The 23,490-nt window shown below is 57.5% G+C and overlaps 1 protein-coding gene across 4 annotated transcripts in view; it reads right to left on the bottom strand.

The window, feature by feature from the left end:
* Positions 1–2,711: 2,711 nt before the first annotated feature.
* NFIC (nuclear factor I C) overlaps positions 2,712–23,490 on the bottom strand; it is a 69,147-nt gene continuing 48,368 nt past the window's right edge. For 2 of the 4 annotated variants that reach the window (XM_043466131.1, XM_043466128.1), the window contains exons 4-11: positions 22,035–22,109; positions 20,972–21,095; positions 20,211–20,335; positions 14,336–14,461; positions 12,212–12,396; positions 11,508–11,655; positions 9,505–9,590; positions 2,712–5,342 (exon numbers count right to left, since the gene is read on the bottom strand). In XM_043466131.1, the coding sequence (XP_043322066.1) occupies positions 5,325–5,342; positions 9,505–9,590; positions 11,508–11,655; positions 12,212–12,396; positions 14,336–14,461; positions 20,211–20,335; positions 20,972–21,095; positions 22,035–22,109 (887 nt within the window). In that variant the 3' untranslated portion in view covers positions 2,712–5,324. The remainder of the gene's footprint in view (positions 5,343–9,504; positions 9,591–11,507; positions 11,656–12,211; positions 12,397–14,335; positions 14,462–20,210; positions 20,336–20,971; positions 21,096–22,034; positions 22,110–23,490) is intronic. The other 2 variants (XM_043466129.1, XM_043466130.1) reach the window with 2 other exon arrangements.

Raw genomic sequence — 23,490 nt, 5'->3', positions numbered from 1 at the left:
GGGAGTCGGGAAGGAAGACCTCAAAGCTACACCAGCAGACGTGTGAGGCACTGCTTGGGAAGTCTGTTTTGGTATCGCTGGCAACAAGTCCTGCTGGGATTGCTTTGGGTCTCCTTGCTTTGCCTGGGGAGCAGGGTGGGGTGGGGGTGGGCCTCCGGGGCCAGCTCGGACCCCACGCACTCTGAAATGCTTAGGGATAGATCGATGCGGGGCGGGGGGGGGGGAGGCGGTGTCAGTTTGGAGATGCGGCTCTCAGGAAGTGTCTGAAGGGGCAGAAAGATGGAAGGATGCAGGAGATGTAGGACCTGAGGACATGTCTCTGGAACCTCTCTCTCCCATCACCCTCCCTAACCCACCCCCCCCACACACACAAAAAGTAAAAATCAGGGGTCTCAGAGAGAGAGAGAGAGAGAGAGACTCCAGGCCAAAATAAAAAGTAGCCACTGTATAATCTGTATTATGAGAAAAAAAATTCCAAAATTATACATATATATATAATGTATAGTATAGCCCTACACTGGAGGTCAAAGTACCATCAGAGAAGCCAGAGGGAGTGGGTGGCTGGGGTCCCGTCTCTCCCAGAGGGCTGGATGGCTGCTCCTGGCCCCGGGATCCTGCCTCACTGGTAGCTGTCCAGCCAAATCTGCTTGCTCCTGGAACGCTGCTGTCTCCCGGGACAGAGGGAAAGTTCCAGAGCTGGGGGTGGGGTGGGGGTGCTGAGGCTGAAACTGTCTGCTGCCTGGGGAGCTGCAGCAGGGCCCCCTCCCCGCAGCCTCCCTTGGGGTTTCCTTCCGATCTGATTGTCTAGCTCAGGGTGGGAATCTGGGCTCATAACCCTGCCAGAATGTGGGTCCCAGACCTGGGCACTGGGGACCCTGGACCCAGCCTCCCTCCCCAGATCAGATAGGGTGGGATTGGCTTGCCTCTCTACACCTCCCTCTCCACCCTGGTCGAGTTTGCTACCTCCCTCCAAAGAGAGGGATGGAGGTGATTTGCATATACTGGGGAGGTCTCCCTAAGTCTTTTCCACAGCAAGCGCTGGACCCTCAAGGTCAGGCTGGGGACTCTGCATGGGACAGGCTATGAGTGAGGGGGTGACCGTGGGCTCGGGAGGGGATGGGGTTTGAGATGTCAGTTTCATAAGTGTCAAAAACAAAAAACAAAAACACCCAACACGCTGCCCTCCCCCCTCCCAGGGCATGAACCCCACCGCATTGGCAGGTGGGAGCCTGGTCCCTAGTGTTTCTGCCTTATTCTGACACAGCAGGCAAGGAAGGGAGGGGCTCTGAGGCCCGGGGTGCTGTGGGGTGCAGTCATGAGGGACACCGTGGTCCGAGGCGAGCCTATGGAGGAGGGGTCCCACAGGGACATGCCACCCACTCCCCTGTGCCACTGGCTGTTCCCACTTCCCTGGTGGCGGGGCGGGGAGGGGGATGAAAGCCAGAAATGGGCCCTATGGAGACTGACAAGCAGGGCCTTGGGCTCTTGGGCCAAAGGGCCGCTCAAGGGCGGGGTCAAGGCCGGGGCCTGGTCTCTCCCTCTGGCCCTGGGGCTGGCTGAGGGGTCTTTTTCGGAAAAACACATGGCATGAGCAGAGTGGTAGATGAGAGCCAGGGTCTGGCTGCAAGGCCCCACCCAGCTCTGGAGACAATTCTAACATCCAAGGTGGTGGCCCGGCAGTGAATGGGGACTGCCCGCCTAGCATATGCCGACAGATGTTCGAGGGGCCCAGGGACCGGGAGGGCCGGAGACGGCGAGGAGGGATGGGCCCAAGGTTGGTGGACCCAGCCGCGGGGTCCTTGCCTGGACACTTCACTGACTGCTACTGTCTCGGCTTTGGTAGAGTTAAAGGCAGAGAAAATTGGAGGAAAAAAAAAAAAAGGAAAGAGAGAAAGAAAAAGAAAGCAGAAAGGAAAACAAGAGAAAAAACCGAAGAAAAGACAACAGCAATGGCCGGCCCCTTGGACGGGGCCTGTGACGCGGTGCCCCCAGCCGTCCCTGCCCCCTTGCCCCAACCCCCCGGCCGGGCCTCCATGGCTGAGCTAGACCTTACAGGTACAGACAGACAAATATTGCATATATCGGGTTTGGTTTTGTCTTTTTGTTTGTTTCACACCAGACCCCCTCTGCAGTCACAGCTGGAAGACGTAGTAGAACTGGGGGGGTGGGGGTGGCAGGAGGGTCCTTCCTGCCACCCCAAGGCCAGTCTATGGGGATGGGTCCTTTGGCAAGAAGGAGGGGGCTGCAGGGGGTAGTGAGACAGCAATGCGACCCTGAGCCAGGGGGATGCCAGCCTGTGGGAGAGGTGGCGGGGGGGGAGCCTGGCTGTTGGCAGGGTGGCCGCCCCAGGGTAGGGGGGTGAGAACGTGTAGGTGCATGCACGGCATCTGGGGGGGCTGGCCTGTGGCCCAGTGAGGGGAGAAGCCCTTGCCTGGGGCCAGGGCACACCCCTGAGGTCTGTCCGCTGCTGTGGGCAGGGGATGCGAAATGACCCCTCTGGAGCCCGAGGATGGGGCCGGGGGGGGTTGCAGAGCACCAGGGGGCACCCCCAATGCAGCAGGAGATGGGGAGACAAGAGCCCAGGGCAGGCTGGGGGCAGGGCAAACTGTGGGGTGATTGTTGCGTGCATTGCTTTTTTTCCTTTAAGCAATGTGATTTTTAAGTGTGATTTTTTAATTCTTTTTTTTATTTTACAAATAGAAATACATCCCTTTTCAATTTTTACTTTTTATTTCATGTCATTGTTTTGTCTTTTTTTTCTTTTAAACTACACGAGCAGTGCATGCAGCTATCTGTGTGCGCTGATATTGTTTAAAGGTAATACTTATTCTCGGAAGGCAAGGCACATCATGTGATAGAAAATTTCGTGCAAATTAGGAAACATGGAATTTTTTTAAGGGTTTTTTTTTTTCTGTATCTTTTTTTGTTTTCTTTTAAAGAGGAGGGTGGTGGTGGAGGGCTGGAGTGGGGGGTGGCGTGGGGAGGGAGATAGAGCCAGTATCAATTGCCATGCAGTTTCAGCCGCCGCGAGCTGAAGTCAGGAGCCAGGTCACAGAAATCCTCGACTAAGCACCATGCAAAGTTAGGAAGCTGGGGGCTGCCGGGTGCCCCTTCCCCTTCCCTGCCTACCCGCACCCTCAGGTTCCCGGCTGACAAGCTTCCGGATACCCCAACTGCACAACCCACCCCTCCTGCCCTCCCCCAGAGCAGCCCATGCTTTGGTCTCCAACGGCCACCTGCTGGAGGGGCCCTGGGGACAGACGGACGGACCAAGGGTTCTCGAACCCCTCCGGACAGTGGGAGTGCAGCTGGTGGGGAAGGGTCTTGTGTGTGGGGGGTGTCTTTCTCTTTATGATCAAGTGGGTTCGCCAAGCCCCTTGGGCTGGTTTGGGAGGAAAGTCCGGTGTCTGGGGAGGTGGGAGGAGGCTGGCCAGGCCCGGGGCACCGGGGTTTTACCAGGAGAGGGAGAGGTGGGTCAGACTGGGAGCAGTGAGCAGAGGCCCTCCCAGGGCCATGGCTTTGGCCTAGGCCGGGGATGGGGATCGGCATTCCCCAGCGCCAGGCATAGAGACCAGTGGGGATTCAGACTGATGGGCCGGAAGGGGTCATCTTTGTGTTTGGGCCTGGTGACCCCGGAACACCTAGCACCCCTTCCCAGGCCCCCCTTCCCAAGATGGCCATCCCGGGGAGGAGCATGGATGGGCCGGGGAGCCGGGGCAAAGGCACCCCGTGTCCCCAGCTTTAGTGTTTTTGGAGCGGCTCAACGGAAAATGTTCAGCAGATGGGAGGCCCCCCTACATGGCAGCAGGGAGCCCCAAGGCGCCGACCTCCCCGCCCCCAGCCGGAGCCCCCAGCCCTGTTCTGGACCTCAGGCGGCCTGGCCCCTCTCCTTCTGGCCACCCAGCGGCGACGCCTCCTGGCTGTGCCCACTTCGGCAGGGGGTGGGGGATGAAAGTGCAAACCGGGGTCCCCCTTTGGGCCGGGAGGCACCAGGGAGGGGCCGTCGCTCCAGGATGTAAGGCACTGGCAGAGGAGGCGTGGGGCGGAGGGGCACACCGGCTTCTCGAGACCCCAGCCCCCGTACCCCAGCGGGGCAGGATGCTGGGAGGAGGCCCAGCTCTGCCCTTGGGCCCGCTGGGGGCGGGGGTTCCATCTCTCTAGCTCTGATGGGGGCATAGCAATGAGGGGTCAGCGACTGGAAGGGGCCAGGTTGCGGGAGAGGAGGGAGAGGGGAGGCCCACGGCCACTCACATCCCAGCTGGACACAGGGGAGGGGGGCGGGCGGTGGAAATCAGGCACTTAAACCACTCGCTCTCACCTCCCACCTCCACGGGCTAATGTGGGGGGGTCCTCCCCAGTTCAAGGGTTGGGTGGATAGAGAGACCAGAGCAGCCCTCAGGCCCCTCCGCTCCACCGCCCCCAGCCCCTTCCTTGGAAAGTGCATTTCTTACAGTGTGTGCAACGTGGGGCCCTCCCAGGGTGGGTGGGGGGGTGTGGAGCCGGTGGTGGGGGCTGGGGTGCGCTGGGGTGGCCTCCTATGCCTGGGGTGGGGCTGGGGGTCATTTGCATAGAGACGTCTCCCAAACCCGGCGGGTGCGGAAGGGCTTCGCGCGAAAGAGCAGGTAGAGGTCCACGCCTGCCGGATGCTCCTTCGCCGAGTATCCGCCATATGTCCTAGTGCCCTGGCCTTGCCGGGGTCTCCCTGCCACCCTCTTCTGGCCCCATCGCCCCCTGCCCACCCAGCCGCCTCCGCTGCCTGCTGCTGGGGTCCTTGCCGGCCCCCCAGGGCCTGCCTCCCCAACCTGGCAAACACTGTCCCGGAGGTGGTGGTGGGCGCGTGGGTGGAGAGGTGGCCTCACTGGGTGTCCTGCCCCGTGGGCCTGGCGTGGGCTCCAGGCTGCGCTCACCTGGTCCTGGGAGGAGGCGGGGGTGGCTGGGCCTCCCTGACCAGCAGCAGCAGCAGCGAGAGGAGATGAATAACTTAGGACGATCCCGAGCGTCCGGTCCGTCCGGCCGTGGTGTCCCGAGAGTCCGAAGCGTTGTCATCTTTACCGTTTATCTTCTTGGTTGGGTGGGTTTATTTTTATGTATTGTAATTTTTATCCCCCGTTTGTCTTTTTTTTTTTTTTTCCCGTTTTTTTTTTTCTTTTTTTTCCTCCTGTGTTTATGTGTCTGTGTGATTTTGTCTTTCGGCCGGGCTGGGAGTCGGCGGCGGGGTGTTCTTGCTTGCTGTAGCTTTCCACCGAAAACGTGGGCCGGGGGCCGGCCGTGCGGCCCCCTGGGATTCCTGGGACGAAGGAGCAGGGCGTGGGAAGAAATCTTTCTTATCCCAGATACCAGGACTGGGCAGCCGGAGGGAGAGAGAGAGAGAGAGAGACAGAGAGATGGGGGTCAGGCTCCGTGGGCCACAGCCTATACCCACTGCAGCCCCCTCGACCCCTGGAACCTGTGACCTCTGTCCCAGACTTGGGTAACCTGCTAGGTGACCCTGGGCAAGTGACTGGGCCCCTAAGCAGGGCTGCTGGATAAAACTCAGAAGTTCAGCTACACCTGAATCCTGGATAAACCTTTTAGTGTATATCCCATGCAACTTTTGGGATATACGTGTGCTTTAAAAAGTTTTTTTTAGAAAATTCTTTATCTGGAATTGTGGTTTTGTTCGCTAAATCTGGCAACCTCACCTCCAGCCCTGAGTATAAAATGCGGGAGGGGATACTCTCGCTCGTCGGAGGAGGGCCACTGGTGAATCTTTACAGACAGGCACCGTGCCCAGGCGCTGTGACTGGGGTTGTTTGTTTCTTCTTTACTTTTAACATTTTCCCATTTAATGGCTCCCCCAGAACCCTCACGAAAGAGGGACTACTGCCCCCCAACCCTGTTTTGCAGTGAAGAAGACAAGGGCTCAGAGAGGTAAAGTAACTTGCTTAAGTCCGCCAGCGTTTGAGGGAAGAAGACAGCATCTGAACTACGGCCTGAGAAGCTACTTGCTTGTCCCCCTGCCTGGGGCTGACCCCTTAGCCTGGTCTTTAAGGGGGTCATGACTCCCACTTCACAGAGGAGGAGACAGAGGTGTGGGCTCAGGCGGCCAGGTCTATAGGGACAGCTCTGGCCTAGGTCCCCACAGGGAAGCCGCTGTACAGTCCCTTCCCCTGGAAATGTGTCCAATCCACCTGGGGAGTGGGACTGGGGTAGGGAGCCCCCTGCCCCATCCCACTGAGGTCACAGAAGCGCTGTGCCCCCACGCCTGCTGGAAACCAGTCACACTCCATCCGGGCGATCAATCCCACCAGGCCGCCTGCAGCCGCTGGGCCATCCTATCGAACTGGCGCCGTGGCTCCCAGCCCCCCACCTCCAGCCAAGTTCAAGTTCATCTTGGCCATTACCTCATGTCTGGTTTCCGTTGGCAACCAGACAGATTCTGGGCGTGACCCTCCCCTGTGGTGGCCAGCCTCCCCAGGCCCTTCCTCCCTGCCTCCTCCCCTCCTAAGCTTTCTGCCCGACTCTGGCCCCCGTAATGGTAGGGCGGGGGGAGGCACCCTCAACTCAACATCCTCCCCCATCAGCTGAGGGGGAGACTGAGGCCGCACAGTGCCAACAGTGGGGTCTGGGCTCTGTCACCCCCTGGCCTGGCTGGAGCCCCCAGTGTGGCTCTGGGCACATGGCTTAACCACTCAGGCCCTCTGCTCATCTGCTGACCAGGTGTGATGGGCAGAGGATGGGGGGAAATACCAGGCCAGGTGGACCGACCCCTTCACACAGGGGTGGGGGTGGAGGTGTCAGACCCCACAGAGCCCTACTCTGGAGGCCAAAGTGATGGCTGGCTCAGGACTGCGGGGAAGGGGTGGGATGGTGAGAGATGGGGGTGGGGAGATGAAGAAGGTAGGCAATTGATCAGGGAGAGATCAATTGCCATTGATTAGAGGAGGGGCGCTGATTGGGGTCAGAGAACATTGATCAGGGGGCCAGGCGCTGATGAGGGTGAGGGCAGGAGATAGAAGTGGGGAAGGGAGAAGCCGATGCAGGCTGGGAAGTGGGGCGGAGGTTGGGGGGGCGGGCGGCGCGTGTAGAGGAGAGCCAACCCGCCAGGAACAAGGAAGGCGGAGGAAGTGCTGACTGCGCCAGAAAGAGGCCTCTCCGCTCTGAGCCCTTAGCACAGGGGCTCCGAGATGGGGGAGTGGGTCTTGCGGCTCCTTCCTCCCCCTTCCCTCCCTTTGGGGTCTGCCGGGGTCGGGGGTCCCCTTAGTCCAGGGACCCAAGGTCCTGCCTACACAATCTGGCAGGGTCCTCCATCCAACACCTTCGCTGCCCTCCCCCCACCCGACACCAGCCCCACAAAGTTCTTTCTGGCTGCCAGCCCTGGCTATGCACACCCCACCCCCCGCCCCCGACCTCTTCCATGGCTCCCCCGGGCCCCCAGGCCAAAGCCCACGTCCCAGGTCTGCCAGCTATGCTCAGGCTGCTTCCCCATTATTTCCAGCCCTTGGCAGCACTGAGCCCCCGCCCGGACACCCTTATCCTCTGTCAGACACCAGGCTCCGACCCCTCCCCTCCCAGGCAGGGGCCCAGATGCCCCCTCCCCCAGGTTCCTCCATAGTCCCAGTCCCACCCTCTCTGGGTCCCCAGCAGGGCCTGCTCACCAAGCAGGGGGTGAGCAGGGGGTGACCATAGCACAGAGAAACAAAGGTTCCCGCCACCCACCTGCCTTGGTTTCCCTCCCCTTCCAGGCTGTCCACTTGGGGTGACCCCCTCCCCCCCTTGCAGAGGCTGATGATAGGGGAGGTGACACAACGGATGGGGGAGACCGGGGCAGGGTGAAGAAGGTAGCCCGCAGCCGTCCGTTGCTTTTATTAGCTTTGGTTTCGGAAGCAATTAGGACATGCCCAGCCTCCAGTGGGGAGGGCTGCCAGGTGAGAGTGGGAGAGGAAATTCCTGGCTCCCTGAGCACTCTGGGGGCAGGGGTATCCACACCAGGATAGAACTCAAAACCCAACCGGAAGGGGGGTGGCCTGGGGCTGCGCCAGCTCAGTAGGTGACCCTGACCAAGCGATCCCTCTGTCTGGATCCTGGCCAGGGCTCAGTGAGGGGGGATACTTAGTATTCTGGGTGTGCGAGGGGCGGTCCTGGCCTTTCCTTGCCCTTTCTGGATCAAACTGGTCCCCTGATGCTTCAGACCCTTCAAGGACTCCCCAGGAGGTGCCCAAGGCCGGAAGAAGAGACTGAGGTTCAGAGTGGGTGAAGAGCTGGACAGAAGCCCTCGTCTCCTGACCCCAGGACCCTCAGCTAAAGTCTGGGAAGGGAGGGAGGGGGACTGCCAGGTCCCCCCAACTCTGGAGCCCCTGAGCTGCCAGCAGCAGCCAGGGCAGCCTCGAATGGTCCCCAGGGGGCCAGGCTATGGCGGGAGGTTCTTTGGGCCTCCCCAGCCTGGCTAATTCTGATCTCAGTGGAGGAAGGGGGACGTGGCTACCTGTCCACCTCTTGCCCTCACCCCTGTCCCCTGCCCGTGGACTCTGGTGCAAGAGATCACTCTCTCACAGTGGCTTGAGGATCTGAATGTGACCCCTGGGGACCCTGCAAATCCCCATGCTCTATGGTTGTGGGGAGCCCCAGGATGTTTCTTTGTGCGTCTGGGACTCAGAGGGGCTGCAGCAGCCGTTTTATGTCCTGTGATCCCGTCCTCAACACGCACCAACCAGGGAGCATGGCTCAGGGGTACAGCCACCACCATCCAACACTACCTGCCAGCACCTTCCTGGCCTGCACACAACACAGATACGGATGCCAGACCAAAGGTGGGAGTTGGGGACACACGGGGAGGGGCTGAGGCCACCTCCTGCCTCGAGAGATGCTGGGAGCCACGGGTCTCAGTTCCAGACACATTGAGGCTTGGCCCCGCAGTGCTGCGCAGCCTCAGGTGACTCACTCCTCCTCTCTGAGCCTCCTTGTCTTGTCCTCAGCCAGCCCTGGTCCCCACAACCTGTGCACTCAGGGGCAGTGATGCCAACCCCACCTTCGCTATCTCCCTCCCACCTCGCGGGCTGGAGCCTGCGGTGGGGGCCTGCATGCTCTACTGGGAGGCCCCACCCCCCTGCCATGGGCTGCCTTGGCTTCCCCAGCTTCCCCTGGCATCCTGGGATCCCTTGCCACCCGCTGCCTCCCTCTGGCCGGCGTGGGAGGGGATGAAGGTTGGGGGTCTGAAAGCTCGGGCTGATGCAGTGTGTGATCCTGGGCAAAGCCCCTCTCCTCTGAGCCTCAGTCTTCCCATCTGTACAAATAGGACCGGGGCAGTGACAAGCCTAGCCCCACATCCCCTGGCGGGATTTGGGGCTTCAGCATATCCCCCAGTATGGGCTCAAGGCCCTGGAAGGAGCTGGCAGGCGGGTCCCCCGACCACACTCAGCAGCCGCCACGCCAGGGGTACAGCTGGGGGGAGGGCTCCCTGCATGCCCGGCCGGCCCCTCTGCCCTGCCCCTCCCACCCCCCGCCAGCCGGCCTCTTGGCCCCTACCTGTGCCTGATAAATGCCCGCTGGATCCCTTGGTCCTAATCCCACAAAGGAACGGTTTGCAGGGGACGTGCCGGGCGTAGAGTAGGCTGCGAGGAGGAGAGAGACCGAGAGCCCGTTAGCGCGGGGGCGGCGCGGGAGCACCAGAGAGGGTGGCCGCTGCTTAGGGTCAGCCAGCCAGGCCTGCGCACCCAGCACCCGGCGCCTCTGAGCTGGCCGCCCTCCCCCGGACGGTTCGGGCACCCCGAAAAGCCCACAGGCTCAGGCCCCCAGGGTCGCGCGGGCTGGTGTCTGCCGGGAGGGAAGGCGCGGGATGAAAGATTCATAATCCAGAAACCGCCTGTGAATTATTCAGAGAGTTCCAGTGCCTGGTCCATCCTGCTCCCGTGGCCTGCCTCCCGCCGTGCGGGGTGCCATGAATTATTGAGGGCGTTTTATTTATTAATTTCCCTCCTGGAGAGGGCTCGGGGAAGGCTGGGTGCACACACGCAGCATCTTTATATTTTCATCTCACTGATCACGTTTTGCGGGTGAGGGAATGATTCAAAATCCAGGCTGGGGTGCGGGGAAGTGAGTGGAGGAAGGGTCCCCGTGTGGTCTCCACTGGAGCAAGGGTAAGTGGGAGGCAGTGAGGCTTGGGGAGCTTGCGGGGGGAAAGCAGGCTGGACCTGCGGTAGAGAAGTTGGTACAAGGCAAAAGAGAAAAAATCCACATTCACTCCTCCTCTATTATGTGTCTACTATATACCAGGCAGTGGGCAGCATTCTAGGGTTAACTCAGTGGCCTCAACACAGCAGACTGACCATTCTGCCCATTTCACAGATGAGGAAGTAGGGCGAGGAGGTGATGACCAGCCTCTCATGCCAACTCTGTGCCCTGCGCCTGCCTCCTGCTAAGTGTTCTCCCTGATCTGTTTCACTGACGTGCTCCGCACCGCCCCTGTGACTGTCCCAATTTGCAGCTGAGAAAACTGAGGCTCAGAGAGGGGAGGACAGTTGCCTAAGGTCACACAGGGAAGGAGCTTCAAGGGTGGGATTGGAGCCCAGCATCCCAATGCTGCATCTTGGTGTTTGGAGAAAGATGTCTACTTGTGAGGCTGCCCCGGGCTTGGCAGGAAGTGGATGCTGGGGAAGAAACTCTAGGGGTGGGGGTGCTGTATGCAGGGAGGGGGCCGACAGGGCCCAGAGGGAGGGCTGGCCCCTCCTGTTGGGGGGGGTGGTGAGGAAGCTCATTTGGGGAGTGAGGGAGAGAGAGACCTTCACAAAGATGGGGCTCAGGGGGAGGCTGGGGGCAGAGCCATGGCTGATGGGGATACCTGGACCAGGGTGGGGGGGCCACTGGGGGCTGGTGAGCTGTCATCTCTCCAGCCGCATCCCGAAAGTGGAAAGCTCAGGCAAGTTAGGAGGCCCAGCCAGGGCCTCCCACTAGGCTACCACCCAGACCTACATCTAGAGAGCAGAAAGTTCTAGAAGGCGGGGCAGCCACCCCTGCCCTCCCGGGGACAGAAGGGCAAGTGGGGACTGTCCCGTCTGAAGGTGTGGCCCAGACTGGCAGCTAGGAACAGAGCCCGCTGTAGCCGGTTTTCCCCAAGAATCCAGGGGAAATCTGGAAGTTTTATGTGAAATGTCCTGACTTTAAAACAGCAACCATCATAACAGATTCCCCTTTTTCACGGACGGAAGGCACCTGGGGGCCGGGTCTGGCCCTCCCGCCTCCAGTTTGAGATCTTCCCCTACTGCTTGTTGTGCAGAGGAGCGTTTGGAGCCTGGGTACGGGAGTGAGGGTGGGGTGGCACACGGGGGCCCCCAGGCCACTCAGCCAATGGAGGCAGACCCCAGGCTTGCCCCCAGCCATCTCCTCAGGCTGCCTTGGCCCTGCATGGACCAGGCCTCCATCTGGGGACCCACCAAACTCGCCGGCACGCACCGGGTGGGCCTAAGCCCCCGACCCCAGCAGCGGGGCGGGGGAGGGGAGGGGCCCCTGGGGACGCCTTCCTGGGTGCTTACAGGGCGAGGTTGGCGACGAGCTTCCTCCCTCGGAGGTGGGTTTGGTGGCAGGGGGGAGCGCCAGCCGCGGCAGCCCGGGGGGCGGGGGTGCCAGCATCTGAGCAGAAAGGCAGTGACTGGACATTTTGAGCTGGCCACTTCCATTTAACTGGGGGGAACAGAGAGACAGGTGGTTAAGGCGGCGGGTGCCCCCTCCGCCTCGGGCTGCTGTCCACCCCGGGGCTGTGGATGGGCCTGGCCGGGACGAGTTTGGTGGGTGCCCAGGGCTGGCCTGGCTCCACAGGCCTCCAGCATCCTGGGATGGCCGTATCATCACCGCCTCCTCAAGCCACTTTGTGCCCACTTCCTCCTAAACAGGATCAGTACCACCAGACCTCACGGGCGGCCTGGACACATCTCCCTGCGTTCACGAGTACCCCTTCATCCATCACCTCGCCCACAGTCCCCAGGTCCAAAAGCCTCCGAACATCAAAGCTTTGGTGGAAGTTTGGCCAAAGACAGCCTGAGCTGAGGAGTAATCACATCTGATTTCAGGGTCGTCCGCTCAGACATTTGAAACAGGCTAAGTTCCCACTGGTCTGACTCCAGGGGCTGCGGACCCAGGTGTTTGCAAAACAGAAGCCGCCCGGTGGGAGGAAAGGCCGCCTGACACTCATCAACGATGCCCTGGGGTCCCCGGGGTGGTCGCGCCGCCCCACACTCACCGGTCCAGGCTGCTGACTGGCCGGGTCACAGGCCAGAGAGACGAGATCTTTGAGCGGGTCCTGGGGGTTGAGGTGAGGCGGGTAGCGGATGGCCGTGTGCGGGAAGTAGGTAGAGGCCGTCTGGGGCAGGATGGAGGTGGTGGGGAAGTGCAGGGCTGAGGATGGGTGAGGGCTTCGGGCGATCCCTGTAGAGATGGGGGTGGGCAGTGGTCATCGGGGCTCCCGCTGGGCTGCCCTGTCTCAGAGTCACTGTGTTTATGCAAGTGGGTTATGCCTACATCTCCACCATGAGCCCACAGGGGCCTGGAATCACCCCTTTTACAATTTTTATTTATTTTAAAAAATTTATTATTGTCATTTTGCCATGCTGCGTAGCTAATGGGATCTTAGTTTGCTGACCAGGGATTGAGCCCAGGCCTCGGCAGTGTAAGTGTGGAGTCCCTAACCACTGGACCACCAGGAAATTCCGCCGTCCCTTTTGTCAAACAGAGGACGACTATGACTCTCAGAAGGACCGTCCCCTGTTCTAGCCACACAGTAGGCAGGTGGCAGACCTGGGGGTCTGGGCCCACACTGACTGGCCCCACAGCCCACACCTTGACCCAGGGCTCAGCTAGCTCTTTCCATAAATGGAAGGTGGGCCAATTTTTTTAAAAATTGAGGTATCATTTGCACACTATAAAATACACCCTCTGAAAGTGTACATCCACTTTCCTTTTTAGCACATTCACGGAGCTGTGCAACCATCACTAGAATCTCTTTTACAATATTCTCATATCCACCAAAGGAAGCCCTGTTCCCATGAGCAACACTCCCGTTCCCTCCCCAGCCCCTGATAAGCAGGAACCCACTCCCTGTGGCCGTGGATCTGCCTGCTCTGCACGTTTCCCATCAGTGGAATCACATCTCGTGTGTCCTCTGTGCCTGCTTCTCTCACTGAGTGTCGTGTTCTCAGGGTCCATCAATGTGGTAGCGAGTGTCAGGGCTTCTCCCCTTTTCATTGCTCAGTAATAGTCCAGTGCGGCATTTGCTTTTTTTTTTTTTTCTTGTTCTAAATAATTCAGTGACAGTTTTAATTCCAGAATATCTTCTTTCCCCCAAAAGAAGCCCTGTATCTATTAGTGGCCACTCCCCTTTATTCTCTCTCTCTCTCTGGCCAGACAGTAAATATTTTTGGCTTTCCAGGCCATAGGGTCTCTGATAGGGCTACTCAGCTCTGCCCTTGTCGCCTGAAAGCTGCCACAGATGATGAGTACACGGCTGGGTGTGGCCCTGTGCCAATAAAACTTTATTTACAAGAACAGGTGGCAGTTGGGGGCCCTGCTTTGCTGGGTCCCAGTCTAAATTGCTGTGCTATCTTGACTTTTGCCTCTGTCCTGTATACATACCTGCCTTTGTATGGCACTAAATCATTATTATCAAACCAAGGGACAACAGATGACATTCAGATTCCTGTTTAACTTATTCTGATTTAACTCATTTGGTTCTATGGACAGCCTTGGGAGGGGGACATTTAGGAGCCCTGATGGATGGGTGACTGGCTTAGCTCAAGCCCCGTGGTGGCTAGAGTCTGTCTCTGCTGCTGTGAGTGTGATGCTGCCCATGTGGGTGGCCAGGAGCGCCCACATTCCTGTGTGTGGCCTTTTTTTTTTAAACTTAAAAAAAATTTTTTTCATCTTTTCGCCACACCAAGCAGCGTGATCTGGGATTTTAGTTCCCCAACCAGGGATCAACACATGCCCCCTGCAGTGGAAGCACAGAGTCTTAACCACTGGACCACCAGGGAAGTCCATGTGTGACACGCCGTGTGTGTCCTGTGTGTCTGCCTCTTTTTGTGGCTGTCCAACCCCGGGATCTGTCCATGGGTCACTTGAGTATAACATATGGGGAGCAGGTTGAGAGGTGAGCCCCCGGCTGCACCTCTTGGTACAAAAGGGGAAACTGAGGCCTCCAAAGAGTCAGGCCTGGGTGCTCTCTGCCATAGCACTTGCAGGCTTTCTTGCCTGGATGGGAGGATACAGCAGTAGGACTTGTGGTCAGACAACTGGTGGGACTTCCCTGGCTGCAAGGGGCCTGTTAAGAGGGCCCAGCCACCCCTCCACGCCTGGAGCCCGCAGTGCTCACCACTGTGCACGGCGATGACAGGCCGGTGGTGCTGGGTGAAGCTGGAGAGGCGAGGTGAGTCCTGGGGAGATGGGCTGTTGAAAGGAGACTTGTCCATCTCTGTTTTCTTCACTGGGGATGAGATGCCTGTGAGGAGAGCCAGACGGTCAAGGGCCTGCAGGCAGGGTCTCTCCCCTCCTAGGACCCTTGGACCTCCCCACAGAGCCCGTGCCCGCCCTTCCACCAGCCACTCGTGGGCGAGAGGCTGCGAACCCATTGTAGAGAGGGCAAACTGAGGTTCAGAGCTGGGAAGGGGGCCACCCAGGGTCATGTGGCCCATGGGGATGAGAGGCCTAATGCCCCATGGGCCCCTGGGTGACAAAGCCTGGCCCCCATCTTCTCTTCTTCCAGACATGGGTCAGCTCAGGGCTGCCCTCATCCCCTGGGGAACGCCAGAGCCCTGGAGAAGGCAGCCAGGTGGGAGAGGGGAAGGTCTGGCCCCAAGTCCGAGCGGCTCTGTGCTTGTGCCCCCGGCATCCTTACTCGGGGTGCAGAACCTTCCCTGTGGAATCATCATGACTATTAAATGAGATACGGCAGGTGAAGTCATCAGACTAGGATCCAGCACAAACCCATGCACTGGAATCACCTGCTTCCATTCCTCTGCAGATAGGGGTCTCACTACCTACACTGAATGCCCTGGGGGAACCCAGAAGGTCTCCAGCTCAGCCTCAATGAATGAAAGAATGGTATAAAGTAAGTGGACCCTGTTTCTGGGGTCTCCTCCCATGGTTCTGTGAGCTGATACTTGCATGTGTCCCTAGCACTGTCCCATCTGGGACACTTGATGAACCCTCCCTCCCCTCCTCCCCGAGGCATTTCATCATAGGGTGCTTCTGGTCGCTGCATTAGCACCACTGGGGGTGGGGGTGCGGGTGTGAGCCCAATCCAAGAGTTAGGCCCGTTAAGGGCATTCAGGCCACCAACTGCTTTTGCCATGACAAAGACCACTGCCCTTGATGGCTCTGGGTGCGCACCCTCTGTGTGTGTGTGGGGGGGTGGCGGGGAGGGTGGTGGAATGTCCTGGGATGTGGCTGGCAGCCCAGAGGGACCAGGCAGTCAAGCAGGGGCTTGAGAGCAGGTCTGGGCTTTCCCAGGGACAGGAGGAGCTGGCAGGACCCAGGGCAGGGTGTGTGTGTCCCTGCAGCAACGGAGGGTGTATGTGCGCACATGCACATGTTTGTATGCACAGTGGGCACCCGGCTGGTGCATGGCTGTGGCGAGAATGAGGTTAGGGCTGTCACACGCTCACTTAGGATCTCCTGGAACAGCCTGTCCTGCATGGAAATAGCCCGGCCCGGACCCATCCCCAGCCGCACTTCCGCAGGCCTTTTTAGAACTTCCGGAGACCGGCTTGAAGGAGCCAGGGCGTGGGGTGGGGGCAGGGAGGCACCCGCATTGCAAGAAAGAGTCACCCTTGTGTTCCACACACCCCATCTGATGCTCCTGCATCTGAACATCTCTAGTTCGTCCAACACACACACTGGGAAGAGCCCCACCTGTGCAACCGTGGCAGTTAACACGGTGCCCCTAGGTGCCCCATCAAAGTAAGCGTCTCTCCACTTAGCAGGTGTGCCCTTGACCTCTCCATCCTGATGCAACCAGCCATCTTTCTGTTCAACATACCTATCTATACGGCCTCCTTGAGCATCCCTACGCTGCCGGTGGAAGATATACACCTACCTGGAGACAGGTGCCAGTAGGGGCCCCGCTCCCCCAGCATCTTTCCACCTGCTTGTCACACATGCCTGTCTGTCCTCCATTTAAGCACACACTCCTCATCTAACAGGGAGGCCTGTACCTCCCCCATCTGAGACCCACAAACTAGCCCACGACACAGCATGGGCAGCGGGTGTGCAGAGTGGACGGGTGGGTGGGCGGAGCACAGTCCCGGTAGGAACTGCCACCGCTCAGTGGGCACTTACTATGTGGGATGCTCTCCCCAGCACTGCTGATCTCAGCCGGTCACCCTCTGTGGGGCCATCCTGGGCTCTGTGGGGTGTGGAGCAGCCTCCCTGGCCCCACCCACTCAAAGCCAGGAAGCCCCACCCCAGTCATGATGACCAGAGATGTCCCAGACATCACCCAGTGTCCCTTCGAGGCAGAGATGACCTGGGTGAGGACCCTCTGTGAGACCCTGGGGAGCCACAAGGTGGTGGAGCTGGGACTCAAACTCAATTCGTAACCACAGGCAATGCTCTGCCACCCCCACCTGCCCCCTCCACCCCCGCAAAGTTAAAAAAGGGATGAGGTAAGCCAACCCCCCCTCCCCACAACAGAATAACTGCCTGTGAAGGGCCTACGTCCCCTGGCGAAGGGCCACAGAAGCAGCAAGAGCAGAGTTCTGGGATCCCCTCTTTGCCAGGCTTGGCTGAGTAATCGGGGAAGGCCTCGGGGAGGAGGTGGCCACGTGAATAGGCACTCCTGGCCTGGGCATGGAGGGTGCAAAGGCCTGGAAGCTGGTATAGGGGTCCTGAGAGATGTGGCTGCAAGACACCCCAGGGGGGTCTTGCCTGGGCTGGGGGGGTTGGTCTTGTCCTGGAGGGGCTGGCAAGATTCTGCTCCCCCCACCCCCCTGCCCTGCAACAGGCCTCTGCTCCTCTAAGGCACTGGAGTATGGAGGCTGGGGCTGGGGAGTTAGCTGAGCGCGGCCTGCTGCCCATGGAGGCCACAGCGGAGGAAGGGAGAGACTGCTCTAATCAGCTTAACCCCCTTAATGAACAGCTAATTGGGGGCTGTCTAGACAGGAAGCTGGAGGAAGCCAGGAGGAGGAGAAAGAGGAGGAGGTGGTGTAAGAAGGGAAGGAGAGGAAGGGGGAGGAGGAGGGGGGAGGAAAAGACAGAATCCATCTCCCCAACAGGTTGTGAGCACCAGGAGAGCAGGGACAGGCACACACTAGAGGTCTGTGTGTTTATGTTTGATGCCCAGTGAGATGCCCACAAAAGGAAGCAAGTTTGTCATCATCTGAGGTAACCAATGGGAGCTCCAGGGGGACTGACCCCCTCTGGCATCCCCTTCTGGCTCTGTGATTCCCTATCACACACCAGAAGCTGTTACAGCCTTCCTTCTTGTCCTCCCCTGTCACGGCTATGTCATTCTCAGGGCAGGAAGGTCAGATCCAGCCCTAGGGACTCTCTCCAGTATTCCCTTCCTTTCAAAATGCTGTTTTTCTTTTTTGAGCATCCTGTATTGAAAGCTGGGCTCTTTATTTCCAGCCTTTCTCTTTTTTTAATCAATAGACTGAAGGCTATAATTTTTCCTCTCAGGACTGCTATGGCTACCCCAGCACAGGCCGTCTTTCAGCTCTAAATAGTATACACTTTATATGTAGACAACCTCTTCAATTACAGAGTTAATGAGAAGTGCTTTTGAGTTTCCAATCAGGAAATGACAGGGCAGAAGTTCACTGTCTCCCAATATCTACTTTATCCTTCTTTCTTAGTAACAGAACCATTAATTTGAGATGGCACATGATTGCCCCAAGTAAAACTACATTTCCCGGCATCCATCACAGCCAGCTGTGGCCTTAGGACTAACTCAGGGGCTCGGAGACAAGCACAAGAGGTAAGTGAGTCTTCTGAGAATTATGTTTAAAGGGGGAGGACATGCCCATACTTGACCCTTCTTTCCTGATGGCTGGATATGATACATGATGGTTGGAGCTCCAGCAGTTACTCTGGACTATGATGTAGGAATAAAAACCATATTCAGTGCTGCATAATGCAGGAGACTAAAACTCTCACATCACACTTGCCCAGGGCTGCTGATGGCTGGACATCTATTTGAGAGAGAAATGTATTTCCTTTTGAGTTTTCTATTATCTGCAATCAGACTTAAAGCTTACTGAATACAGGTCTTTATAGAGACAAACTTGAGAGAGATAGGGAACTCAAAGAGAAAGAACCATAGAGACATTCTGACTCATAAATTAGAGCCTAATAGAGAGAGGTCCCCCCAGCATTAGGTACCTGCTCTGGGAGCCCACAGTGAGGAAGAGGGAGGACCCTTGGGACCTCAGATGTCACAACCAGCTGTGTTACAGACTGATTCAAAGAGATGGGAATTTTATAAGGATGTGAACACCAAGAAACTCTCCTGTTTCCTGGTCACTTATCATATGCTAGATGGTTGCTTTATTCACATTCCAACTCTCCAAAAAAATGATCGTTTTCATCTTCCCACTTTGGAGATGAGGCAACTGAGGCTCAGAGAAGTTGAGTCACCTGTCCAAGGGTACACAGCCTACTCAGGGAGCAAAAGGCAGGGCTGGGATTTGTACCCTTGTTTCTCTGATGCCTGAACCTGCCTTCTTTTTCTTCCTTCTTTTCTTCTTACTGAAGAATAGTTTATTTATAATGATTCAGGTGTACAGTAAAATGATTCAATTTCAGATATATATACATCAGATTCTTTTCCATTTTAGTGAATCTGCCCTTTTAATTGTAATCTTAGATTACTTTTCAAGGATCCTATAGGTATGGGACTTTGTATAGACAGATCTCTATAAGACATAGGCTCTACATGAGTAGGGAAGAGGGAAAGAGGAGGAGGAGGGAAGAAAATAAATTCTAAAGGTATACTGGGTACTTATTATGTGCCAGGCCTGTTTTAGGAACACTAGATGTCATTAATTTACTTAATCCCCACAACAACCCTATGGAGTGGGTAATCCAGGTATTAACACCCCCATTTTACAGATGAAGAAACTGAGGCACAGAGAGGTAGGGGCACCAGGAAGCTGCTAAGGGTTGGGGGACTCAAGTGTCCACCGTTCATAACCACTAGGCTATATGATGGGGTGAATCCTTGCTAAGGGAAAAGACATCGAGTAGAGCCAAGCTTCTAAAATTGGGGGACAAGAGAATCTGAGGAATGCCAGGGATGTCCTTTCCACAGGCGACTCTGCAAACCACTTCCTTTATGGCTAGCGCTGGCTCACTAGAGAGCGGAATCTTAAGGTGAAAGACACTCTCTCTCTTTTTTTCCTCTGGCTGCGCCCCGCGGTTTGCGGGATCCAACCAGGGCCCTCTGCAGTGAAAGCGCCAAGTTCTAACCACTGGATCGCCAGGGAATTCCCATAAAGGGATTCTTTTTTTTTTTTTTTTTAAAGGGATTCTTTAGATGACAACGATGGTGGAGATGGAAACGCCAAAGAAGGGAAGCCTTTGGAGAATGCCCTTGGGGAGACGGTTAGTAAACAAAGAATCCGCAGGAGCCAGCGTTCAACAGAAAAGAGCCTCTATGAAACAGCTGACCCTACAGAACAGGGGCCTCAAGAGACAGACATTCTGGAGAGGACCCTATGAAGACAAAGGAGCAACAAGAAAACCTGCCAGGAAAAGGATGCTATAAGAGAAGAGGCGGGGCTCCTATGGAACCGGAATCACCCATACCAAGATCCCGTGAAGATGGGAATCTTGATGGGGGTGGGGGGGAGGAACTCCAGACAGGACCCTAGTGAGTAGGGAACCTATGTATCAGGACCCTCTAGCGGCGACGCTAAATTGGAGGGTCTATGGGGAACTCCAAGAAGAAGCACCCTGCTGATCGAATCTATACTGAGTCAATTCTGTAGAGCAAGAAACTCACAGAGATAGCCTGTTTACAGGCAGAGGGCAAGAAAGCCGGTCAGAGTGGAACGAAAGAGCTCTGGGAATGCAAACCCGGAGTTTACGTCCAGCCGAACGCAGCCCGCGCGACTACAATCCCCAGGAGGCCCCATGGCTCCATGCCGACTCCCGACTCCCTGGCGCCCGCGCAGTGCCTGTCGGAATACGTAGTCCCAGCCGCGGTAACCCCGACCGGAAAGCCGGCCAGCTCCCGCCGCCAGCCCCACCTCCTTCCATGTCCTCCGTCCAGTTGCGGCTGCTACTCGTGGGAGAACTGGGCGAGGTGTAGTAATCGCCTCCGGGGCTCGTGTCCACGTCTTCCTCCATCGAGCCGGATTTGTGCCGCTTGCTCCTAAAGGGCGAAGGAGGAAGCCAGCAGGGCGGTTACCACGGAGACGCAGGGGGCCCAGCGGGCGTCGCTACTTCCGGCCCTTGGCGGGGGCGGGGCGAGAAGGGTGCTATCGCGAGACGTCACGCGAGCCGTGGACTTGCCCCTGACCCTCAGATAGCACTTGTTATAACCTACCCGTTACTTGGATGGGATACCTGGGACCAAAAACAGGGAGGGACTCGGCTGAGGTCCAAGCTTGAAAATTAGCAGAGTGGAGACCAAAGCCCTGAAGACCTGGCTCATCTCTTGAGCTGCTGTAATCCCCAGAACCTGGTAGGATCATGATCCCATTTTACAGATGAGGAAACCAAGGCAAACATAATGTGACCGGCTCACGATCACATAGCATATCTCAACAAGCATCATTGTCTGTGTTCTCATCTCAAGGGCTGGGCCTGTAGGACTCTAGGCTGTGGGAGTCTACTGTGGGGTGTCAGGACTGGGGAAAAGAGTCACTTGGGTCCTGGATTTTGAAGGATAAATAAGAGTTTTCCAGGTGATATGTGGAAACAGGGAAACAAGTGAACCAGCTGGGGCTGGATGGAGGTGGGTGGGTGGGGTTATGGAATGCCCAGAGGTGGGGCCCCGGGGACATACCCGCTGGAGGATGTGCTGGGTAGCGTTCTTCTCATGCCGGTGCTGGCTGGATTTAGGTCATATGCCAGGTGTCCCTGAAGCTCCCCCAGGGAGAAGTTGGGTCCTGTTCCAGTCACCACAGGTGCTGCAGAAGGCAACAGAGAGGAGGGTGAGGGAGGGAACAAGGTCCAGGACTGTGATTTGCCCTGGAGGGGTGGGGAGAGCCCTCTGGGGGCTGGCACTAGTTTGGCTGAAACTGGCCTATATTCTATGTATCAGAAGAACAAGGCCACTGAGAGACACCAAGGTCACACTGTGAGGTAGAGGCATAACCTGAGCCAGAGGCCAAGCTTCCCAGCATTCCCAGAGGCCAGGCTCTGCTGATCTGGATGGGGAGGGAGATGGTTAGGGTTAAGGTAGGGTGCTCTGCTGTGCTTAGTCGCTCAGTTGTGTCTGACTCTTTGCAACCCCATGGACTATAGCCCACGAGTCTCCTCTGTCCATGGGATTCTCCAGGCCAGGATACTGGAGTGGGTTGCTGTTTCCTTCTCCAGGGGATGTTCCCAACCCAGGGATTGAACCCAGGTCTCCCACATTGCAGGTGGATTCTTTACCATCTGAGCCACCAGGGCTTCCTGAGGTGTGGACTTGAAATGCAGGTGTCTGGCGGGTGGGGGGTCCCCAGCAGGTCCATAGGTAAGGCAAAAGGACAGGAGGCAAAGCAGATTGGGGGACCCTCTGGGGTATCCTCCTCATGGGGTGAGGGAGGCCCCCGGAGGGGGATGTTGGGGTGGAAGTTCGTTTAGCCCCTCCACCCAGCATCTAGAGTCCTTCCTGGGGAAATGCATGTCACCTTGACCTTGGACTCTGGAAAGGGCCTGGATACTGCCCTTCCTAGGAACCTTAGTTTAGTGACAGGGGTGACTGGAGAGGACGAGGGGGAGTGGGCCAGGGACATGGGTTCCTTCTTCCTTCCTCCCTGAGTCCCTTTCCTTCTGGGAGCCCCCATCCCAAAGCCACTTCTTCCTGACAGCTGCCCCCCTCCCCCGGCAGGTCCCAGCACAGGGTGGGCGGGGACACTTACTCCGGGACACTTGGATGAGCTCAGTGACACTGAACACACCGGAGGTGACGAAGCTCTCCTGGAAGTCGGTGGTGTCTGGAAAAGAGACAGAGGACAGGGCTCAGCAGGCGTCCAGCTGAGCTGGGTCTGGTCCCCCACCTTCACACCTCTGGGCTGCCCAGACTCTGGGGTGTCTGACCAGGCATCCCCGTCTACCCCATCCTCCTTCACCGCAGGGGGAGGATGGCTGTTTCAACCCTTCCAGGCTGAGGAGGAGCCCTCTGCTCTGACGCAGCTGGAGCGGATCTTCTTTCCTGAGTCTGCTCCGTCCTTCTCAGCGCAGCTGCAGCCAGCCTCCTGTCCTCCAGCCTCCCAGCCTTCCTCCCGGGTCTGTGGCATGGCAGCTGCACACACGAGTGGAGGCCAGACCTGGGTTCACATCTCAGCTAGGGTGCCCACTTGGTGTGTGATTCTGGACAAGTCACTTTACCTCTTTGGTCTCAAAAGTGGGGATCATACACCTTGGGTGATTGTGAGATATGAATGCTACAACCCAAGAGGGACCAGCTCGGTCCTTTTGCCTCACTCATTGCCCCATGCAACACTGCAGTCTTTTAGCTGTCTGCTGCCAGGCTGGGAGCTCTGTGGCATCCCCAGTTCCTGGGCTAGAACCTAGAAGACAGCAGGGGCTCAGAACCATGGGCTGAATGGAGGGTCCACAGGCAGCAGTTAAAATCTCCAGTGTGCCTAGACCCACTCCTGCCTAATGTTAAAGGCAGTTAAAGTGCCAGGGGCTGTCTGGACACTTGGACATCCTCCTCTCCAGGATGGGGTGGTTTAGACCCATTTCATAGATTTGGAAACTGAGGTTGGCCCCAAGAGGGCAAGAGCCCTGACCCACCTGGACAGCTGGGAGGGAACAGGCCTGTCCTGCCCAGAGGCCCTCACAGGCAGGACCCATTCTCCCAGCAAGTGTTTCCCAGGCACTTCCTGTGTCTGCCTCCAAGCTGGACACTGGGGAAACCATGGGGAACAAGACTAACAGGGGCCACTGCTCTCAGTCTGGAGTGCGCAAAGGAAGCCACATAAGAGCAGGAAGTCAAAAACCCTTGTACATGAATGTTCATAGCAGCATGATTTATAGTAGTTGAAATCAGAGAACACCCAAAAGTCCATCAGTGATGATGGATAGACAGAATGTGGTCCCTCCACACATGGCAGCATCACTCAGCCATGAAAAGGAGAGAAGCCCTGACACTTGCCACCACATGGACGGACCCTGAGAACACGATGCTCAGTGAGAGAAGCAGACACAGAAGAACACACAGGGTGTGATTCCACTGATGGGAAACATCCAAACAGGCTGATCCACAGACACTGAGAGTGGATGAGTAGTTACCTAAGGAAGGGGAGTGACAAATGGAGATGGGGTTGCTTTGGGAGTAATGAAATGTTCTGGAACCAGACAGGTGATGTG

This window comes from Cervus canadensis, chromosome 4 (assembly GCF_019320065.1).
Source record: "Cervus canadensis isolate Bull #8, Minnesota chromosome 4, ASM1932006v1, whole genome shotgun sequence".
Classification (NCBI taxonomy): domain Eukaryota; kingdom Metazoa; phylum Chordata; class Mammalia; order Artiodactyla; family Cervidae; genus Cervus; species Cervus canadensis.
This window is presented reverse-complemented; position numbering and strand designations above follow the sequence as displayed.